Source organism: Epinephelus moara, chromosome 12 (assembly GCF_006386435.1).
Source record: "Epinephelus moara isolate mb chromosome 12, YSFRI_EMoa_1.0, whole genome shotgun sequence".
NCBI lineage: Eukaryota > Metazoa > Chordata > Actinopteri > Perciformes > Serranidae > Epinephelus > Epinephelus moara.
Genome location: NC_065517.1, coordinates 28,063,289 through 28,085,384, shown reverse-complemented (window position 1 = coordinate 28,085,384; position 22,096 = coordinate 28,063,289). Strand labels below are relative to the sequence as shown.

Here is a 22,096-nt window from a genome sequence, read left to right as displayed (position 1 = left end):
GCAGTGAAGGTTAACACTCAGCATGGGATGGGTTAAAGTGATGCTGGATATGGATGTGTTTGCGTGGGTGAGAGGGAGAGAGAAAGCGAGCATGTTGGCTGACACATTTCCTTCCTTGACTCAACCTCTTACTGTGCCCAAATTTTTACTGATCCAGCAGTACGCTCATACTTGTGGAACTTCCTGTCAGCTAGATACAAAAGATTTCACTGAACTTATTTCGTCTCGGTGCTATTTTACTAGAGCTAAAGCCCGTGTCAGTTATAAATGACATGACCGCGGTGAATATCTTCTACGGCAGCTGCTCTCACTTCTGCATCTCTGGGGATAGCGCAGGCTGCACGGGCATCAGTAGAACTCTGTCATATCTTACTTCTGCTTTCTGCTTTTTCTTCAGAATCACAGATAGTATTGTGTGAGACAATGGGAACACAGCAGGGGTGCTGTGCACGGCATTGTTGTGGGTGTTTACGCTTACTTCCCCAGCATTAGTTTAGAGAAGTTACAGCTGTACTTAATCTACAACTCTGACTAAAGAAGAGTGAATAAACAACAAACACGCATTTGATATGACACCAGTATGAATTTAACACACCCACACTATCATAAGTCGACTGCATTACCTGGTTTTGTGCAGGTGCTGCTGTGGGAGCGTAGGAATCAAAGATGGACAGGTCTGGAACTGCGACATTTCCCAAACTTGGAGGAGGTGCCGCTGCTGGAAACGCGGGAAGCGACTTACCGAACTACGAGTGAGAAGATAAAAGACAGAGGGAGAGAGAGAAAACAGTCCCATTAGGAGAACAAATCCAGATATTCCACTGTTGCTTTAATGACTTTTAAAGGTACATTCTTCTGTAGTAATGTGATCGGGTCTCCTTGGCATCCGCTGTCTCTGCAAACTGGGATAGCACTGGCAGGTGATACTTGGATTTGAACATTAAAATTTGCTTTACCACTTGTCAATATGAAGATATAACACTTAAGGGGATAGTTTGGATCTTGTGGAGTTGTGTGAGGCACTTATCCATAGTCAGTATTACCTACAGCAGATGTTGGTTGGCTTGACCCCAGTATGGAGAAGCAGGCAGGAGTACCCACACATTTTAGCCACCTAAAAATTTACAACATTTCACCGCTTCACCTTGCTGTCCCCCTTCGATGTCCGATTAGGAGCTATAGCCATTTCATCACTCTCTTTAAAGCCAGACTCCATTGAGAAAAACAGTAATTTAACATCACTGAACAAATGAGCAACTGATTTACAGCTGGCTTTGTCAGTAACTTTGTTAGTGTAATTGTGTGACTTCGGCATAAAAATGTGAATTTAGATTCATAAAAGTCTCACAATTACACAAAAAAACTAACCTATCACAGCAGCGATAGACCAGCAGCTCCTGTTTACTGCAAGCTTAAATTACTGTTTTTCTCAATGGAGTCTGGTGGCTTTGACGAGAGCACAGTTGAGGAACTGAAGCTGTTACCACTTTCCCATCAGAGCAGGTCTAACAAAGGTAAAGCAGGTGGTGGGAGTGGGTGGAACTTTTTTTTTTTAAATTATATCTTGCCACCGCCCTCACGTCCACAGCACTACATTGTTCAGCTTCTGTGGAAATGCTCCTGCCTGCTTCTCCAAACTGGGGGCGTGCCGACTGACATCTACTGTATGTAACACACCGACTACGGATGAGTACAACATACAACCCTACTTCAAAAGATCCGACCCATCCCTTTAATTCTCATCAGCTCATCATCCTTTTGTTTTTGCACATCTTATTTTTACCCGCAGGGTGCACAGAAATAGAAAACAGTTGCTTGAGAAACAGGCCGTGTCCTTATGGTTTTCATTAGATGTTGCATAAGCAACAAGTGCAACTGTCATCAGTGGGTTTTTATGATTTGGAAACAAATCCATAACAGTCTAGGGGCAGCTGAAGAGGTAAATTAAGGTCAGACAAACACACACACATCCACTTGAGCTTGTTTTCTAAGCAAAGCTAACGGATAATTTCAATCGCCCTCGTACACACAGACGCTGTATTGTTAGATGTGGCGCTGAGGGTTGTTTAGTGTGAGGCTAAACTGTTAAACAGACTTCTAATCAAACTCTCGCTGTGTCTCTTTGTGGATGTCTTCAGAGTGAATCATATCCCCATGATGAGCTCAGAGTTACTGGAGAAACACACACATATACACACACACACACACACAAACACCGTAATCAGCAAAACCCTGAAGGAGGCACATCCTGTTGTGATTTTAGTTTCAGCAGCACAGTCTGCAGTCTGCAGAAACATATCCTTGACTACAATGACTAAGATCAAAGTCACAGAGACACTGAGAGGTTAAAATGTTTAATATTTGGTTGATCTGTGATATAGTTTGCACAAACTGTAGCAGAAGCCTTTGCAGCTTAATTTAATCCTGGAGTAAAATCACCATCACACACTAAGCGACTATCTTTCTTACCTCGATGTAGTCTTCTGGCACCAGTCCAACCTCTCCTCTGGAGTTCTGAGCTTCAATCCAGCCGCCTCCGATATTCTGAAATAAAGCGAGACCCAAAAAACAATCTGTCAACATACAGACCGCTACTGGCTCAGACCAGCAGAGAGTAGGTGTCTGCATCACGAGCACACAAAAGACAAGGCTACTGGGAAAAGTCACATGGAAGGGAAATCTGAGAATGTGTTTAAATGCATTGCAGTGACCTGGTTACTTACTACTAGCTTCTCAGTAACCAGATATCTCCTTGTTTCTATAGTATTTTTGAATGATACTACAGCCTAGACAGTTTGGAGCATTTGTGTGACTACAACTAATGATTTTTTTCTTTGTCAATTAATCTGTAAGTTGTTTTGTTGATAAAACGTCAGAAAATGGTGAAAAATGTCCGTCAGTGTGTCCTAAAGACCATCATGACATCCTTAAATGTCTTATTTTGTTCACACTCTGAAGATATTCAGTTTACTATCATAGAGAAGTAAAAAAAAAGACAGAAAATATTCACATTTAAGAAGCTGGAATCAGAGAATTTTAACGTTTTCCTTAAAGACTTACACAAATTACACATAGCTGACAACTAATCAATTAACAGGTTAAAGGTCCAGTGTGTAGAACTTAAGGGGAAAGTTTTATTTCTTTTTATTTAACCTTTATTTAACCATAAAAACCCCTCTCGAGATTTTTTTTTTTTTTTGTCAAGAGTGTCCTGGCCAAGGCAGGCAGCAATGTAAGTTACAGACAGACAACAGAGAACAAAAATATAAAATAAAAAGTACACAGCTCTCAAACAAGAAATATAAAAGACAAAAATGATATACTGGCAGAAATTGAATATAATATACATACCTATGTTTTCATTCATTTATAATCACCTGAAACTAAGAATCATTGTGTTTTTGTTACTTTAAAATGAGCCTTTTATATCGACATACAAAGCAGGTCCTCTTCTATAGAGTCCACCATTTTGTTTGTACAGTAGCCCATAACGGACATACCACAAACTGGCTCTAGATAGGGCCATTCGCGTTTTGCGCCTGCCACTGTAGATCTCCTACATGCTTAGCGCACGGCAGAAGTTTCAGTTGCTTGCAATCTGCAAACTCACCGCTAGATGCCTCTAAATCCTACATGCTGGACCTTTAATTGTTGCAGCTCCAATTGAAAGAGAAGAAAAGTTTTGATGCCAAAAAAAGACAGAAAGCATGGGTCTCTTTCAATTTGATCCAAGGATACTTTGCTATGAGTTACGATGTTCCCTTTGTTCCCATTGTCCTGCTGCCACAACAATACTCACACATATTGTATGAACTATTTGATGTGCTGTGTTGCTTTAACTGTGTTCCTCTTAATTCACCTCTGCAGTTAAGGACCCCAGCTTTCACATTTACATTTTATTTAGCTGACAATGACCAGGTGACCCGAGTATCTGTAAACACACTGTAAGCTCCCAGGACAAATTCCTCTGCTGTCCGTTTATTTAGAGAAGAAAAAAAGAGTCTGTTTTCCTGATACAGTAGGTCCTGATTGGCTTAGGAGCCACTTTGATTAGAAAACTATGTAGGTCAGCACACAGTGAGTGACCTTTGAACTGCTGGCGACTGGCTGTAATGACATCATGTGTGCTCTCTCGCTGAGTTTTCCTTCCTCTGTACGACACTCCTCGTTTATATACAACCTGGGATCATGTGAGTTGGGCCTTTGTAGGGCTGTCGGTTTTCAATAGCAAGGTTCCAGAGGTGGCACATGAATGTTAGCATTTAAGGCTGCAACACAAGGTATCACAGCTGACTAATATGAAACTAAAGGTAGTAAATACCTAAATACCTAAAAACGTTACTTCAATTTTTAGTCTTTTTTCCTCTTTCACAGCCCATGGTGACAAACATACGGCCCAGATTCACTATCAATGATCAGATAAAGCAAACTACACAAAACAGGAACCATCAACAAAACCAGAAGCATTTAAATTTCATGCAAACAAGCTGAATAAAAATAAAACAGACAACTCAAAGTGCAGCAGGAGGCAGTGGGCTCCTGCACCCACTGTCTACTGTATAGAGGGAGGATATGGAGGAATGTAAAGGTGTAATCTCACCTGATTGGTGATGGTAAGAGTCTCGCCTTCTTTCACCGACAACTCGTTGTTTCCAGCCTCAGCGGTGAAGTCATATAAAACTTGTGCCTGAACACCATAGAGAGAAAAAAAAAAACACAAGGCTTACTGCATGTTTGTTCAACATTTTTATGGCGACAGCATGTGAACGTATATTTGCTCATCTATGTGCACATACACACCCAGTATAACCCTCAGGATTTTGAATCGTGGAGTTAAATTAGGGCGCAGTACAACAGGCCAAACTAGTTCTTCTAGCCATGTTTTGCTGACTCTTAACTACTCACAAGTATCAACCAAAAACAAAGCCACAATCATAACGTTACCTGGTTCAGTTTAATACAGAAGCCTGCAGTTCTCCTCACACTGACCCACATCTAATAATCTGCCCTTCAATCCCTTGGCCCCAGAGATGCACACACACCAACGCATGCATGTGCCAGCGAGAGGTAATAGTGTTAAAACTATTCTACATAAAATTTGACTATTCAAATCCACTTGGATTGTCAGTTCTTTGCTTCACTAAGAAGTCAGCCTGCAATGTGCTAACAAGACTATCTGTCTAACTTGTTCATTAACCAACAAGTTGGGATTCAAGGCTATTTGCTCTCAGCTGAACAAAGATCTATTTTCACGACAGCCTGCAGCCTTCCAGGAGTCGAAGAAGCTGGATGATGTTTTGAAACAGGAACTACATAAGAGAAAGAGTTATGAACGTTTCTGACCACAGCCTCAGTTATTATTTTTACATACGGTTTCTTTCCGTTTTGAAGTCTGCCTCGGCAAACTGGTTGCTCCAGGCCTTCCTGGGTTAATGGCATGATGTGATTTGTACAAAATTTAAAGTCCCGCTCCAATAAAAAATGTGTTTTGAATATTGTTTTTTCCGTAGTATGTTTGATCCGTGACAGTTTGAGACTATCACATTCACCCGAAAGGATGTATCAACAAGTAATTTTGTGTAGTCTTTAAGCCAATCACGGTCTAATGTGTAACTTTAACAACTGAGACGTGGAAACATAAAACCTCCAGTGCACATACACTGAGAAGGCAGTTCTCAATGAAGCAAGAGACTTCTTGTGTGAGACAGTAAACCTTTTGTAATGAATAATATTTGCATAAATAGCGTGACACGTGACATTTTGGTGCTTTTCTTTGTAATTTATGATTGTAAGTGAAGAGTCTTTGGGTTTTTGACTGCTGATTGGACAAAAGAAGCAATCTGAAGACTTCGCTTTGAGCTCTTGGAAATTGTGATGATCATTTTTCACAATTTTTGACATTTTACAGGCTATACCATCTATCAATTAATCAATAATGAATATAATTGTTAGTCTAAACCCTATCACATATTCATAGATTCTGCACACTAGACTCTAATTTTCTTTTTTAATCTACATTGTCTGGAATTGATGTTGACCTAAAATAGGTAGGAATCTGGAACAAGTGTAACCAAAATAAGCCTCAAACCCAGCCACTTATTCCCTAACAGCACAAAATCAATACTCATAGGCAGCTAACACCATTAAAACAGTAACTCAAATGATAGCTTCAATAATACTTAATTTAAGGGACTGTTCATTACTTGTGATGGGGGAGAGGGTGGTGCAAAAAGGACGAGGCATGTCAAATATTCTTTTTAAGCACTGGGCAGGGACTTATGTTTTTTATTTTGGCTTAGGGGAGGGGCATAATAATTTTAATAACTGTATTTTGTATTATTTTACCACAGATTTTTATAGAAAAATGCCTTCCACGTCTGTCTGGGTGAAGTTGGAAGGCATGTTTTCTTTAAAAATTCCCCAAATTACACCATTTATCACAGCCAGAAACCGTAAAAGCAAAAGTTATCATTGGATTTTCACATTTCCGACAATCTGTGGACACATCGTGTGCGACAAATCTGAGCTTAAAACAGTCATAATTCATGAAAATCACTTTATTCTACATCTCGTTTAAAATGTGGCCAAAAATTAACCATTTGCACAAACTAACCAGGATTTCTTCCTTTTAACTTTCAAACGTCGAAGGATAAATTGTAAAAATCTAATGACTACTTTATGGTGGAGGGATACTAATGCATTTTCCGTCGTTCACTCAGGAACAGAAAATTTTTTGTCAAAATAGGATCCCAAAAACCCCCAAAGTGACACCCCAGCCACCCCTCTCATGTGATACATAAAGAACAGTCCCTAACTGTATTCCTTGTGGTTAAATACTATAGTCTATGGCGAGCATTAACAATAATCTCTCTGTTTTCACTCACATACTGTACTCACTGAACGACGCCATATTTATACAGTCAATGAGCCACTCACACAGTAAAGACTACATTTCCCAGCATTCCACAGAAGTAAAAATGACCCGCACTGGAAAGGTAGTAAAATGTCACAAGACACTTTCTTAATGAGGCACATTTTCCATGTATAGCAAAAACATTTGTGTCACATTTACAGCATACAAATGTGTACTAAGCGTCCATTACACGCTTCTTCACCGCAGTATGAAGATGTTTTTGAGTCTTAATATGAAGCTTATCGAGTGAAGTGTGAACCTAAAGCGAGAAACTACAACTGTGTGTGTGAGTGTGTGTGAGCTCCTGTGAGTCCACAGCCCGCATTATCTGTTAAAATACAGCTGTCAGGAGAAACAAGAGGACACAATACACCCCGAGGTGACGTTAAAACACAGCAGGAAAGTTGTGAGACTTACCTTTAGCGCCATTGTCCAAGCATTGATCAATCATTACAGAAACAGGCCCTGCGTTTTTCAGGATTTCCAGTCCTCAGCTGGACATTTCCCCCCGCTGCTTTTCAACTGAACACAAAACGGGTAACTCCTCCCGGTGAAGAGCCGCCGCTCCACACACTTTAACACATTACTAAAAACACTCTGGCACTTAAAAAGTCAAAAACCTGGGAGAAGACGGCAGAAAGGGGCGAGTTGGTTCAGTGTGGCTGCAAGTTTGAACCGCGTAGAGCTGCTGTCAGTGCGGAGGGAGGGAGTGACCTGAGCTGCGGGGAGAAACCGGAAAGGTAGTGTCGGTCCGAAATGGCCCTCCAAGACATGACTAACATAAAGTAAAAAATACAAATCAGCTCACTTTGAATAAATGTAAGAAAGAAAAATAAATGCATAAATATTATAAATTAAAAATGGCACATATTTAAATCACAAAAATATAATTATTATATTTAATAAAAATATTTCATAAACTTCTTAAAGACATTTTACAGCTTTAAAAAACAACAATAATAGCATAAGTCACATTGCCAATATATGCCTTCTACAACACTAACAGCCTCCCTAATGTTTTTTTAAATTTTGTTTTATTTCCTTAATAAGCCATTTTCCAAAGTAAAGCTCAGAGGTTCCGACTTCTTCCGTCTCTGTTGGTTTCTTCTGAGCTCCAGCCATTGTCAAAGTTCCGGTGTATTATTCTAATGTTCCAATGTAATGTTGTGTTTACTGTTTAATGTTGTTGACAGCTCACAGCTGGCTCAACGGCTGAAAGGGAGTGACCCTGCACTCATTTCTAATGCTGCAGTCGACCTCTGCTGGACACTGTGTGCCATTACATCACAAGCAAGGTACAGTATTGATTGGCTACCTCTTGTGGTTGGGAAAGGACACTTAGCCGCATCTATTGAACTTTGATTCGGGAAATCTCGAGAAATCTTCAACTTTCATTCTGCCTTGTCAAAATGTAATTACAGATATCATGAATTAGAGTTTTGACTCTCAATTCTCTCTCCAAGGATAGATCAAAACCTCAAAAATTCCCCCCAAAAAGTCAGCTTTTCAGATTAGATTAGATAGAACTTTATGACCTTGGAAAAACAGCCCTGTTTTCAGCTTTGTGACAATGATTTTCCAGCTGATCCAACAGTTTTTAAATACTTTATTTATCGTAGAGTATAAAGTACAATGTGTGTCGCTGAAATGCAGTGGAGTAGAAGTATAAAGTTGCATAATAAATAATATGGAGCCTGTGCCAGTGGTGTCCCTGACGTTTTTCATAGGGGTGGCCAGATAGGGCCACTGAGAATCTTGGGGTGGCACACCGAAACCAAAAGTCATAACTCCTTTTCAGGAATTCAATCATGCTGTTGAAGTGGTGGTAAAGCGGTTAGCATTGTTACCTCAGAGCAAGAAGCTTGCATGTTCTCCCTGTGTCAGCGTGGGTTTTCTACGGATACTCTGGCTTCCTCCCACAGTCCAAAGACATGCAGGTTAACTGGTGACTCTAAAATGCCCGTAGGTGTGAATGTGAGTGTGAATGGTTGTATGTCTCTATAGCCCTTTTTAGATAGGAATTGTGCAAATTTGCAGGAAAGCTCAATCAGTCTTCTTTCAGCATTGGCAGTATAAACTTCTGTTTATACAGAATGCGCCTTTTTCGGGGCAATGAGGGGCGTGAACAAGTAACAAAACGTGTAGCTCAGTGTGTGACGTAAACAGTGACATGGGAGGGAAGCCACAGCTAGTCAGTCCTTTGGTGATTCTCTCATAAGTCGGCCCATCCTTCAACGTTCCTGTCATCTGACGGTTAATGGCCTCTTCGTTTGCGAGGGCAAGGAGGGCGCGCAATTCCTTGTCTCCCCAGTTGCTCATCTTTACAGTGTCTGTCAGGTTTCCGTTTCCCTCTTGCTACTAGCTGCTCGCTAATTCCTGCTGTCAGCTATTTCCTGTTTATCCACCGCCAGTGGGTCACACGTGTGGCGTCATCAACAGCTCCACCCACAAGTCTTCAACAGCCCCTCCCGTTGCGGAATGCTGCCTCGGTCTGTTCAAACTAAAAGGGTTCCGCTAATATGACTACCCTACGAGGCGGAAAAATTGGGCGCCTCGGACCAACTCACCAATCCGGCTCTGTGTGTCTAAACACTCGCAGCTTGCCGGCAAAACGGCCCAACATTCGCAGAAAATCTGGCAGTGTAAAAGGGGCTTACGGTATGTGTCAGCCCTGTGATAGTCTGGCGTCCTGTCCAGGGTGTACCCCGCCTCTCACCCAGTGTCAGCTGGGATAAGCTGTAACGGAAAATGAATGGATGAATGTTGAAGTATACAGGCTAGTTGAAAACTATGTCAATACAATTAAATAATTGCATACTGATACAATTTGGTTTGGGCCCCCAGGCATTTCACACCTGTAGGAGGCCCCGGGGCAGACCCAGAACACACTGGAGGGATTAAATATCTCACCTTGGGGTCCCCCAGGAGGAGCTGGAAAGCGTTGCTTGGGAGTTTTGCTTGGCTGAACTATTATCTGAGTTCAGCCAAATTATCTGATGTACATAGACTAATACCGACACAGTTAACAGTTTGAGTTCCACAACAATCCTATTCTAATACGTCATGTGTTTTTACATTTGGCCATTCAAATAGACTTCTTGTCCTCTTCCTTAAAAAGACAAATATACAGCTCTAATTTTAAGGAGTAGATTGACTATAAAAAACAGACATTTCTGGGTACAAGTCTTTTCAAAGTAAGGAGACTTGTGGGTATCAACAGAACCCATTTTTATTCAGATATCTTGAGGTGAGAGGTCAAGGGACCCCTTTAAAAATGGCTATGTCAGTTGTTTCCTTGCCAAACTTGAGTCTAACTCTGGAGCATTTTTAGCCCCCTTCCTAACGAGCTTTGCCGACATGATTGGTACCAATGAGTGCACCACAGCCTCTTAAAGACAGTGTTATCAGCCTCCAACAATTTTTGCTGGGGGGTGGCAGTTGTATTAGGGAGGCCATGGCCCCCTCTGGCCCTACTTTGGGGGCGCCACTGGCCTGCACCTCCTCTGAAAATAGTAAGTTGTTACCAGGTTAAAATGCCTTAAAATGTGAATTGTTTGCATCTGAGACGTTGAATGGGAGTTGCAGTTTAAGCTGAAGCACTTAATGCAGTTTAAGGTTGAAGCATTTAAAGGATTTGAAGTGTCTTGAAGTGTTTCAGGATGTATATGAGCACTGAAAGCAATTGAACTGTCAGTTGAAGCACCATAGATCATTAAAGTGCCCTGTACATTTTCCAAAGAGTCAGTTGTATGTAAGGGGGGACAGCAGTCAGTTTTTGGGCTGTCTGTTGAAAAGTAAGAAATAGTAGTAAACACAAGAATATGAGTGCATTGCTGATTAAGATTCAACAGTGACTTTTAATGCTGAGTATACAGCACTCAAAGAATGATCACATTATTCACATTCCTGCATGATGAAATTGTCTTGGCTGGAGTCAAGTGTTTGATATTTGAGGAGATGAAGAGAGTTTTGGTTAGAGTCGGTATATTGACAGCATCGAGCCAGGCCAAAATGAAAGGTCCAGCTCTCATTCCTGCTGCCTCCTTGTCACCTCCTCATATATCAAACACCTGAGCGGTCTCATTTGTCTGCCAATGTGAAAGAACCGGCAGGACGGGTTGATATCAATGAGAGAGGGGCTGAGACGGGACACTGAAAGTAAGTGAAGTCCACCTGCAGCCTACTTGACCACAGCTTTCCGAGAGAGACAGAAAGAAGGTCTGAGTGTACATTATAAACTTGACTCAAAGACGGTGAACTTGCAGACTTGAAGTTTTGAAGGAATCCTTGGGTTTGAAATCTGAATGTTTCTGAGGCCACAGCCAAAGCGACCAACAGTGATTTTTTTGTTCCACACGGGCAAATGTGAGATGACTGAGCATTTTCTTCATATCACCTGAGTGCATCTGGCAAAACAGGTGTGTCCCAGGAGGGTGGGAGGGTATATAGCAACAGAATCCATGGACAGAGAGCTCAGTTTGAAGATCTCCAGCACAGGCATCATGCTCTCTCTGCTCTCCTTCCTCTGCCTGTTCTCGGTCTGGACAAAGACAACAGGGGCGTCGGACCCCAACCTGCCCTTCATGGACTACCTGGACCAGAATCATTTGGTCTGCCTGAAGTGGGGCTATGATAACCTGCAAGGAAACATTACACTGAAGCTGATAGTCAACACGACAGGCTGGGTGAGCTTTGGCTTCAGTCCGAACGGAGGCATGAAGGGATCGGACATCGTCATCGGTGGAGTTGGATCCAGTGGAACCTACTTCTCAGTAAGATATTAAGAACGACATGTGCTGCAGTTTGTCTCATGTCTCCTCTGTGCCTGGTACCCTAAAGTATCACAGGCAAAATGTCCTGAGAGTAATTTTTCCATTATCATCAACAAACATACGCAACGTATGTTAGCCCTACAGACATGTAACATATGCACATACGGTATATTTAATTTCCATATATGAAATAGCCTATATGCACACATTAGCTCAAAACAGAGATGTTGGAGCACTTCCATATATTGACATATATAATTAGCCTTTACAAATATGTATGTTTTTATATGCATAATACATTTGTTGCCATATATAATTATTTAAACATAAAACATGTATGTGTTTGTATAAATGTCTAATATACAAATCAAACATGTATACAAATTTCATTTCTAAATACAAGGTCTGCACATATTGCACATGTTCTTTACTCTTACTTACTCAAGCTTACTTACTTATCAGACAGGATTTGAACTCCGGCCCTGGCGGGAAAGCTGATGTATATAATGGCAAATACAAAATATTTTTGAATGGATGTTGGATTTATGTTGATATTATATCAGTACATATAAAAAAATAGACATGCATGTTAAAATTAATAATAAAAATACGCATAAGCATGCAAAATTTTTGTGTGTATGTTGTTTTCAGAAACTTGCATATATGAATTTAATATATATTATAAACATTTATGCTAGCAACATCAAGATCAAGTTCAAGAATAACTTTATTGTCTACACCTATACTGCAGCCATAAAAATACAGTGTACATCATAGTAAATAAACAAATCAACATTATACATCAAACGTAACAATGACAAAACCAATCATTATTTAAAAGCTTTATAGACGTAGCCATTAATGAACTTAAAATCTGTTCAACCTGCAATGACGCGCTAAATCTCCTGCAAGAGGGCAGCAGCTATACATACATGTAATACCATATAAAATGTATCATAAAGATATTTGAAATGTATGTACATAGACAAATTTTATTATGGCTATATCATATCAACTTATATATTCATACGTATATTCAGAGGACTATATATACTATATAGATAATAATATATAGCCTTATAGGAAGCATATATGGCAATATTACTCTTGATATAGCCATGTATATGTCAGATCCACACAGTGACGATACATATATATATATATATATATATATATATATATCATTTTAAATATTTTTATATCTTAAGTTCTAGTGTTAAACACTGTAGCATAATGCACATTTTATTTTTATTTTTATTTTTTATTTTAATGTACATTTTCATTTCTATTTTCTTTTCTTTTTTATTTAATTCAATTAAATTTAATTTAGTTTAGTTTAATCTTATTTTATTTTATATTTATATACTTCACTTTCATACTCTTATTCTTACTTCTTATCATTCTCTATTCTTTAAATTGGAGTGACTGTAACAAGTCATAATTTCCCCTCAGGGGTCAATAATGTATTTCTGATTCTGATTCTGATATATTACATTTTTGTCTGGGGGGTGTCTGAAAGTTTTGTCTTCTTATCCGTCAGGATCGTCATGCCACAGGGAACACCATGCCTGTGGTGGATGAGCAGCAGAGCTACACTCTCCTCTCTCTCAATGAAACTGACGGTCAAACCATCATGACCGTTGAGAGGACCATTCAGGCGTGTGATGACAAAGACTTCCATATCACTGTAAGATATTCAGATATTATCTCTCAACATCTGACAGTATATTCAGCACATGTGGTATTAGATGGAAAGCTGTTGAGTCCCTGCAGCAATATTACATCAAAATATTGACAAAATATTGCTTGAGTATTCAGTGATGTATCCATTATTTGGTTTTAAAGGGGAACTACAGCCATTTTCAAAATGTATTCATGTTAATCCTAAACTTTTCCCTTTTCTCCACTGTTGTTGCTAATTCCTTTGAATTCTATGGTCTTTTGTATAGCTGATGTAAATCTACAATGCCCAGTATAGAGCTCAAGTTTCTTGCTTGTGTCCATGTGAACTCTGTTGTAGGTTTTCCTTTGTTAGTGTCACCTGAATGTTCCTTTACCATGCATGGAACTGGGTGTTTTCATATATGAAGACAATAGCAACAAAAGGAGGCACACAAGATTTTGTTCGCATTGATTACCTGAAATACTATACTGTTTTGGTAATAACACCTGGCTGTATGTGTTGACATTTGTGGTTGCACATAGCAAAATGCAACATCAGAACATTGAACTTTAAGAAATACAGTTTGGGGAACACAGGAACACATCAAATCTCTATCTGTATATCCTCCTGAAACCCTGTGTCCTCATCACATTTTGGGTTTACCGGACCTTATACTTCATTCTACTTAACTTAGACCTCTTATCCTAATCCCTTTTTTGTCCCATCTGGTGGAAGTAAGAGCACAATACACTTATCCATAAAAGAAAGATGGCAGCCATCTCTGCCAAGCAAAGTAGCCAGTCCCGACACAGAAGTGGACAAGGCCCAAAACTTGATCATATTTTTTGGTTGAAACTTGTTTATTTATGATTAGTAATGTTTGTAGTTTGATATGGCAACACATTTGACCAACTTGCAATGTTAACAAGATAAGACACTGTTAATTAGTACTCGTTTGAAGGCACTGGGAATTTATCAGTTCGCTGAAGGACATTGGGACTTTACTGTCGTCTCGTTTGAGGACGTTGGGACTTTTTTATCATGTTGTTTGAGGACATTGGGACTTTATTATCGTATTGTTTGAGGACATTGGGACTTTTTTATCATGTTGTTTGAGGACATTGGGACTTTATTATCATCTCGTTTGAGGACATTGGAACTTTATTAATGTCCTGTTTGAGGACATTCGGACCTTATTATCGTTCTTTTTGAGGACATTGGGACTTTATTATCGTCTCGTTTGAGGACATTGGGACTTTATTATGGTCTTGTTTGAGGACATTGGGACTTTATTATCGTTATGTTTTAGGACATTGGGACTTTATTATCATCTCGTTTGAGGACATTGGAATTTTACTGTTGTCTCGTTTAAGAACAATGGGACTTAATAATCATCTCTTTGATGACATTGGGACTTTGTTATCGTTCTGTTTGAGGACATTGCGACTTTACTGTTGTCTCATCTGAGGACATTTGGACTTTATTCTTGTTGACGATCTTTATTTATTATACTTATCAGGTCCTACTGATCCCAAATAGCTAGTAGAAATTAAAAACACATACAAAATAAAAGTTCGATTTCTCAGGAGTATAGGTATGCTTATTGTCATCAGACCGATAGGTGTTGGACAGTCAATGACAGCCCTCTCATATTGTCGCTTTTGTATCGTATCATATTTGTTCACTAACATTTGTCTCTTTTTTAGACTCAAGCCATTAAGGTGATCTATGCCTACGGACTAACAGATGAGATCGCTTACCACGCGGCCCGTAGAGGCACCAAGGAACTCAACCTGCTGAACTTTATGCCCAGGACGACCATAACCAGCCTCAAATATATCAATGCCACAGTAGACAATGTAGGAATAACAGATACTGATGGTAGACAAGGAATGTTTTGGGGAAAATAAATAGATTTTTCATAATTTTATAGTGTATCTGAGATACATAACAATTGTCACTTTTTTTTCAGTATTTGGATGAATGAACGGGAAACAATTCAAAAAATAAAAACAATTCTGATGCGAGTAGTCATCCAAATTAAGAAGAAGACTAACTGTGTTCTGTTTATCTTTATTTTTTGCAGATCACTATCCCTGCTAAATCTACTTACTACCACTGCAAGGTCATGAAGTTTCCTCCCTTACACACAAAACATCACATATATCAGGTAATTTCATCCTTTATTCATGTTACTGTCATCACACTTCAGTCACCTTTAATCAAGATCAACAATTAAAGGTTATTATTTGCATGAGATGTTTGATTTACACACATAATACTACTCAGATTTTAAGTGAATTGGGGTTACAAATGCAAAACAAGTCTGACAAAAGTAGTAAGAGTGATAATCCATCATTGTTAACTCAACCCTCAAAACAAAAGCCATAACTGAATTTAGGGAATTTGATTTATCTGTTGATGTTTATAGGCTAGTTCAAAACTGTATCAATATGAGAGTTATGGAATCTCGCATACTGATAGGCTAAATTTATTTTTTTAATTTTACATGTAATGTTACTTATTATCTGATGTGCATGAATAAAGGGCCCTGACATACCAAGCAGACAGTTGGCTGTGGGTCAAAATTGGGCTGTCGATTAGGGTCTGTTGCCCTAGTTTGGTGGTGTGTCCCACACTATTGGCGCTAGTTGGCCTGAGTTATTCAGCATGTTAAATCAGCATCGGAGAAGGCAGAGTCCATTGGGGAGTGAAAACTCTCTGATTGGCTGTTCAGCTCAGCGCACGACAAGAGAAACATAAGTGAGGAAAGTAAACAATCAGCTAGTCAAGTCAAGAGGGAGTAAGGTCAAAATACACTAGTTATATCAACTAAGATAATGTTTTTAGCCATTAAGTTCTTTAGCAGACACAGTTTGTAATTGTTTGTGTTATTATTTGCTTGATCACGATAAATGTCATCTCATCATTTCAGCAACAGGTTGTGTTGTTAATGTGCTAAGAGGCTAACTGTCGGTCATCAGCTTTCCGAAATTATACATACTACTGCCCCCTGCTAGTATGGAGAATTACTTCCTCCCAGGCAGGCGCAGATTGTATATGCTAGTTGCTTGTTACCTGTAGTCTTTGCGTGTGTTCAGGTGCAACTTTTCAGGCAAGAAACAGACAACATGAGGCAACACAAAAGTTGACTTTGTCACCACTGAGCCTCACTCCAAAGTCGTTGAAATCTGGCACCTGGGCAGTGACTTGTGGTGTCAGAAACCAACGTAAAAAGGCAACCTTTAACGTCAGCATGATACGCAGCTGGTTGCCGTTAGAGTTAGTTAGTTATAGAACCCATTTTCATTCCGATATCTTGAGGTGAGAGTACAAAGGACCCATTTAGAAATGACCATGCTAGTTGTTCCCTGGCCAAAATTTAGCCTAACTTTGGAGCATTAGGAGACCCCTTCCTAGAAAGCGATGCTAACATGGTTAGCTTAAAAAAAATAGCATGCCGCAGCCTCTCGCAGTATTTCAGCCTCCAGTTATTTTTACCAGGGGGCCCAGTGGAAGGCCAGCAACTGTATCAGGGAAGACATGCCGCCCCACCCCCCTCGGTGGTGCCATTGTTGTATACCATTCTCTAAACCTTCTGTACCAAATCTCTTCTTACTTTACCTCAGATTGAACCAGTGATTGAACACGCTGACCTCGTGCATCACATGCTGCTGTACCACTGCCCCCCCTTTGTGATGGAGCCGTACGACAAGCCGTGCTACATGGGCGACATAGGGGATCACTGCTTCCGGGTGGTGGCTGCATGGGGAGTGGGAGGAGGGGTGAGGGAGAATCTAGTGTCCATCTGTGAAAGTTTAGATTCATTTAGTTGTCGGTCTTGTTGTGTGTATGTCTATGTCAGTGTGATGCTTGTTCTTGAGCTGATCCACAGTTTTACCCTGAACCCTCAGGTATTCGAGCTTCCAGAGTATGCGGGTATTCCTATTGGCGGTGCGGACTTAAATGATCAGTTTTTCCGGCTGGAAATCCACTACAATAACCCAAACAGTGACGAAAGTAAATACTGTAGATTCTTTTTCTTAATATATTTACAGGTACACATATATTACTGGCTCCAAATTAGACATTTATAGATTCTATGACAAATTTAATGGTTTAAGGAATGGCTCAAAATTAAAGAAGCAGAGGCCGAGATATCCTGATTTTAAGTCCCTGGTATGGGTCCCTGGGTCCTACACTTCCCATGATGCAATCAATAGCATCTTTTTGTTTAACCCTTCCTGCCTTCCCCAATTTGTAACACGGAATTCCCCTTGTAAGCGGCATATATATATCCAGGATGTCAAACTGACTCAGCAGCAACAACAGGTTAAAAAGACAAAGATAGCTGGAAGCTAAAGCCGAACTATAGGCTACAGATCACAGTGTAAAAGTGAACCACCACATCACTGCTGATCGCCACAGAAGACAATGAATATAAAGGGAAACTTTGCCGATAGTGAACCAGCTGTGTGGCATCGCAGTCTGTGCAGATGAACAGTGTTTGGCTTCGCCCCTGTGCTGCTGCCAGCACTTGATCCTCTGCAGCCGGACGAGCAGGGATCTCTGGGGAAGTCAAACAACATTTGTCTGCGCACACTGTGATGACACACAGCTGGTTGAATATCAGCAAAGTTTCCCTGCTTCCCTTCACTGGTTCCTGTACAGCAGGGTTGGTCTTTGTTTCACTGTTAGAATCATTAAAAAGCAAAAGCAGCATGTGTATACATTCAGTAGGCTAATATCTTCAGTAGCTAGCTAGCTAACCCTACACTTTTCAGGGTTTGATTTTGGTTTTGGAACAGGGAAGAAACATATATGTTTTTCCAACCTCTCCAGGTAACGAGTATCGAGTATGAGCCGGCCCAATGCTACGTTATGATTGGCCAGTCTGCGTTGGGGGATGGGGCTTAGCGAAGGGTCAATTACAATATGCTTGAAATTTATCATGGGATTTTTGCCCAGTGACACTAAAATGAAACTGTCTACCCCAGCTTTAAAACAGTACTACATACTGTATATACAAAGTAATGGAGCACATGTCTTATCGTATTGTATTTTATTCTATACTCTCTCTTAATCACATGACCAAGATGCAGTGTTTTTAAACTCCTACGTGTCTCCATATAGATAGGACAGACAGCTCAGGAGTGAGACTGCACTATACAGCTGAACTCCGACAAAATGATGTGGCCATCCTGCACACAGGTGTGATGATAAGTCATCGAACACCTTATAACATCCCCCCAGGAGCTGCTCAATTCCACACCTATGGTGTGTGTAATACCAGTCTGTTTTCTCAGGTCTGTAGTGGTTTAATATAAATTTCAAATTGGGATATATTAATTTTAGTTTTGGTTGCTTATGACCCTGTTCCTTATAATGTTTACTTTCCACCCCAAGCTTGTGAATCCCATGCCTGACCTTCATGTGTTTGCTGTGATGCTGCACACTCACTTGGCTGGGAGGAAAGTCAGAGTTGCCCACTACAGGTAAGACAGAGAGAGGGGTCTTCAATTATGTCAGTCAATATCTAAGATGAAGAAGAAGAATTAAAACACAGTAACAAATTGTTAAGGGAATGTATAAGAATCGGCAAAAAAGGCACAAAACACCTCCAAAGAGACACAAAAGAACAACAAAAACAACCAAAAGAAGCAAGACACCCACAAAGTCTGCAGGCGTTTCTCAATAAGTACGCCAAATTCGGACTTGCGCACTTGGGAGTTCGGACTTGGCAAGTTCGACTCGGGAGTACAAACTCCCAAGGACGGCTGCCATTCCCGCTGGTCTGTGACAAATGCATTCTGGGATACCTGGCTGTCAAAAGTCCACACAAGTCACCTCCCAATGGATCACCCATGGAAAGGGCGGAGCAAGTTCACATCACATGCGACTGATGACGTTTCACAAGTCCGCAAGAACACAAGTACAGGCAAGAACACAGATTGAGAAACGACTTGTGTGTCTTGCTCCTATGCAGGAGAGGTGGTGGGGCCCTCGGCATGTCTGTGCCCAGGGGCTCACTGTCTCATAATCCACCAGAGTTTTCTTGTAAACATAACATTATGTCATATGTGTTGGTCTCTGTAGAGACGGAAAGCAAATAGACTTCTTGGCCTTGGATGAGAACTTCAACTTCGAGATACAGCAGGGCGTCAGTTTGGGAGCTGTCAAGACCATCAAGCCGGTAAGTCTCCATTGCATCTATGCCCAAATATGTTACAAGGCTGTTTTCAGTTAGTTATCACGTATTTGGGCTGTTAAAACTATATAATATTAACGGTGCCTTCTATAATTTATGATGTCACATTACTTGCCTCCCATTACAGGGTGATGAGATTGCAGTGGAGTGCACCTACAGTACAATCGATCGCACCAAAGTCACCACGGTAGGTAAACACTGTATGACCTTTTGCTAATACACACACAGTGTGCTTTAAATCAGTGGTTCCCAGCTGGTCCAGCCATAGGGTCCAGATTTCTCCTCAGTCATTTGTTCATGTAAGCATAATCATAATCATACCAAAATCCGTCTCTCCTTTGTTGACCTATACCGGACCCAGAAGTCGTCCTATCTGGACCCAAACCTATAACCGGTATCTAATTACTTCACGTTAACCCTTGAACACATTTTGAGTTTCATATACCTTTGGAAAGAGGAGATTCTTTGCTTTCTAATTATATCCTTATTGTTTTTGTACTTCAAATACTAAGCAAATACATTACATCACATTACATTATGATTGTCTCCTGAGGAAGGGTCTGGGGTGTCAGAAGGTGTTGACTGAACATTTTTCTCCCTCAGATGGGGTTAGCAACTACTGATGAGATGTGTCTGGCCTTCCTGCTATACTACCCTGCAATACCGATCAGCATATGTGTTAGCCACCCGAATACAAGGTATCTATCGATGAACACAACCCTAATATTTCTGCTGAGTCTGGACCTAGCACCAGTGCTGGTTTAAAGTAGCTTACAGGTTATACACATTATATTTTTTACAAGCAGATGTCTCTTGGTTTGCTCTTTTTCAGTAGCTCTGATAGAACGTCCATAGTGCCCCCCACTTCAGACCCGGATGACATTGCTGCACAGGAGATGTTCCTAAAGAGCGTTAAACAAATGCAGTTAGTCAGTGATGACGATGTAAGTAACAGTCTGAATGTTTCTCTGTATTTTCTTTTCTACCTCCAGCCTAATAATGACGTTTCTGTTGAGGATTTATTGTCTTTTTAAAGGTCCAGTGTGCAGGATTTAGGGGGATGTCTTGGCAAATTGGAATATAATATGATATGCATGTTTTCTTTCTTGTATAATAACCTGAAAATAAGAGTCATGTTTTCGTTACCCTTGAATGAGGCATTTATATCTACATAGAAAGCAGGTGCTCATCCACAAAGTCCGCCATGTTTCTATTGTGGCCCAGAACAGACGAACCAAACACTGTCTCTAGATAGGGCCATTTGTGGCGTCAGACAGCGTCAGAAAAACACTGACTGTTTTAACATGAAACTGCTTCATTCAGTGTTTTTACCTGTTGAAATCAATGGGTCTGTTTGTTTTGGAGAGGAAGAGACCTCTGTGAATAATCTGGCTCCTGGTAAAAACCTCTTGAACATCTGGATCTTAAGTTATCAGAGAAATAAGGTGAGCACACATTAGCTGGTGCTGGGCTAGCGACCTGTTTCCTGATTTGTTTCATGAAACTGCTTTATTCAGTGTCTACTGGTCTTAATCACCTGGTCCATTGGTTTTGGAGAGGAAAAGACCCAGTGACAACCTCCTGAACTTTGAACACTGACAGAATTCTAACCAGGAGAAGTTTCAGCTGGTTACAATCTGCAATCCTCAGCGCTAGATGCGACTAAATCCCCCTAAATCTTGCACACTGTTCTTTTAAGAGTTTGTGGAGTCCTCTGTCATTGCCTCCACCATGTATCACACAAAGCTGTATTTCTATGTTATATCATTTCTTTTTCATAGGTCAACTTTGCATTCAGTGGAGATGGCATCGTCAGGGAGATGATGAAGACGCCGACTGTCACTTGTCAGAACAACTCGGCAAGCAAAGTTGGCACTTCCTGGATTCTGAACCCAGTAGGAATTGTGCTTTTGCTGCTCTGGATTGCGACGATGTAACGTGGTGGCATGAGCGACAGATGCAAACCATTGCAATCTTGAAAAAGGGAGGCACAGTTGATAAAAAAAAATCTGTTGTACCCAGCTGAGTATATTCAACTTTACAGGACAGGGTGTAGCCTATACCATTTTCTGTGTTTTCATTTTCTCTGTTCATAGCATATGTTTTCTGTTTGGCGTTAATTGTTAACAACAGAGCAAAAATCTGTTTCTTAAAAGCACAAAAAAGTTAACTGCTACACACATTTATTACATTTTATGGTAGTTCAGTATCACCCTACATGATCAAATGTATACTTTAATATCTATTGTATTGTACCTCGAATCTAAAGTTTTTTTCACCTGAGCTACATGACATACACTGTGATAGAAGGTTTTATCAATATCACCCAGCTCTATATTATATTTTTCTAATTCCATTTTAGCATATGCCATGATTATGTATTGGAATATATGGCATACAACATATGCACTTATCTCTGTTTGTGTACTTGTATTGTATTGTGTTCATGCCATGCACTGTAAGCTTAATTGCTGATATTTATATGTATACATTTATATAAAATAGACAATCATTTCATGAGTTATCATTTAATAAAATAT

General features: G+C 40.2%; 2 protein-coding genes across 5 annotated transcripts in view; one reads left to right on the top strand and one right to left on the bottom strand.

The window, feature by feature from the left end:
• The window catches only part of snx9b (sorting nexin 9b), a 26,318-nt gene extending 18,588 nt beyond the window's left edge, over positions 1 to 7,730 (bottom strand). Inside the window, exons 1-4 of one of the 2 annotated variants that reach the window (XM_050059091.1) lie at positions 7,331 to 7,730; positions 4,601 to 4,687; positions 2,470 to 2,544; positions 624 to 746 (exon numbers count right to left, since the gene is read on the bottom strand). In XM_050059091.1, coding sequence (XP_049915048.1) covers positions 624 to 746; positions 2,470 to 2,544; positions 4,601 to 4,687; positions 7,331 to 7,342 — 297 coding nt within the window. In that variant the 5' untranslated portion in view covers positions 7,343 to 7,730. The remainder of the gene's footprint in view (positions 1 to 623; positions 747 to 2,469; positions 2,545 to 4,600; positions 4,688 to 7,330) is intronic. The other variant, XM_050059092.1, reaches the window with a different exon arrangement.
• On the top strand, positions 7,634 to 22,096 carry moxd1l (monooxygenase, DBH-like 1, like). Of its 3 annotated transcripts, XM_050059096.1 has the most exons (15): positions 7,634 to 7,653; positions 8,107 to 8,208; positions 11,464 to 11,685; positions 13,226 to 13,372; positions 15,055 to 15,207; positions 15,435 to 15,518; positions 16,978 to 17,133; positions 17,263 to 17,368; positions 18,482 to 18,654; positions 18,755 to 18,843; positions 19,445 to 19,541; positions 19,684 to 19,743; positions 20,160 to 20,254; positions 20,389 to 20,500; positions 21,338 to 22,096. In XM_050059096.1, the coding sequence occupies exons 3-15, from the start codon at positions 11,497 to 11,499 to the stop codon at positions 21,491 to 21,493; spliced, it is 1,617 nt and encodes a 538-aa protein (XP_049915053.1). In that variant the 5' UTR covers positions 7,634 to 7,653; positions 8,107 to 8,208; positions 11,464 to 11,496; the 3' UTR covers positions 21,494 to 22,096. The 3 variants fall into 3 exon arrangements, with proteins under 3 accessions (XP_049915053.1, XP_049915052.1, XP_049915051.1); XM_050059095.1 differs by lacking the exons at positions 7,634 to 7,653; positions 8,107 to 8,208 and having other exon boundaries at positions 10,071 to 11,685; positions 20,392 to 20,500; XM_050059094.1 differs by lacking the exons at positions 7,634 to 7,653; positions 8,107 to 8,208 and having other exon boundaries at positions 10,071 to 11,685.

What these genes read in the sequence shown, in the direction of transcription:
- moxd1l (XM_050059094.1), top strand. Translation starts at nt 11,374, where the DNA reads ATGGACAGAGAGCTCAGTTTGAAGATCTCCAGCACAGGCATCATGCTC. An exon ending in CATGGGGAGTGGGAGGAGGG is followed by an intron (nt 17,134 to 17,262) that starts GTGAGGGAGAAT and finishes CTGAACCCTCAG; the next exon opens with GTATTCGAGCTTCCAGAGTA. An exon ending in TAACCCAAACAGTGACGAAA is followed by an intron (nt 17,369 to 18,481) that starts GTAAATACTGTA and finishes GTCTCCATATAG; the next exon opens with ATAGGACAGACAGCTCAGGA.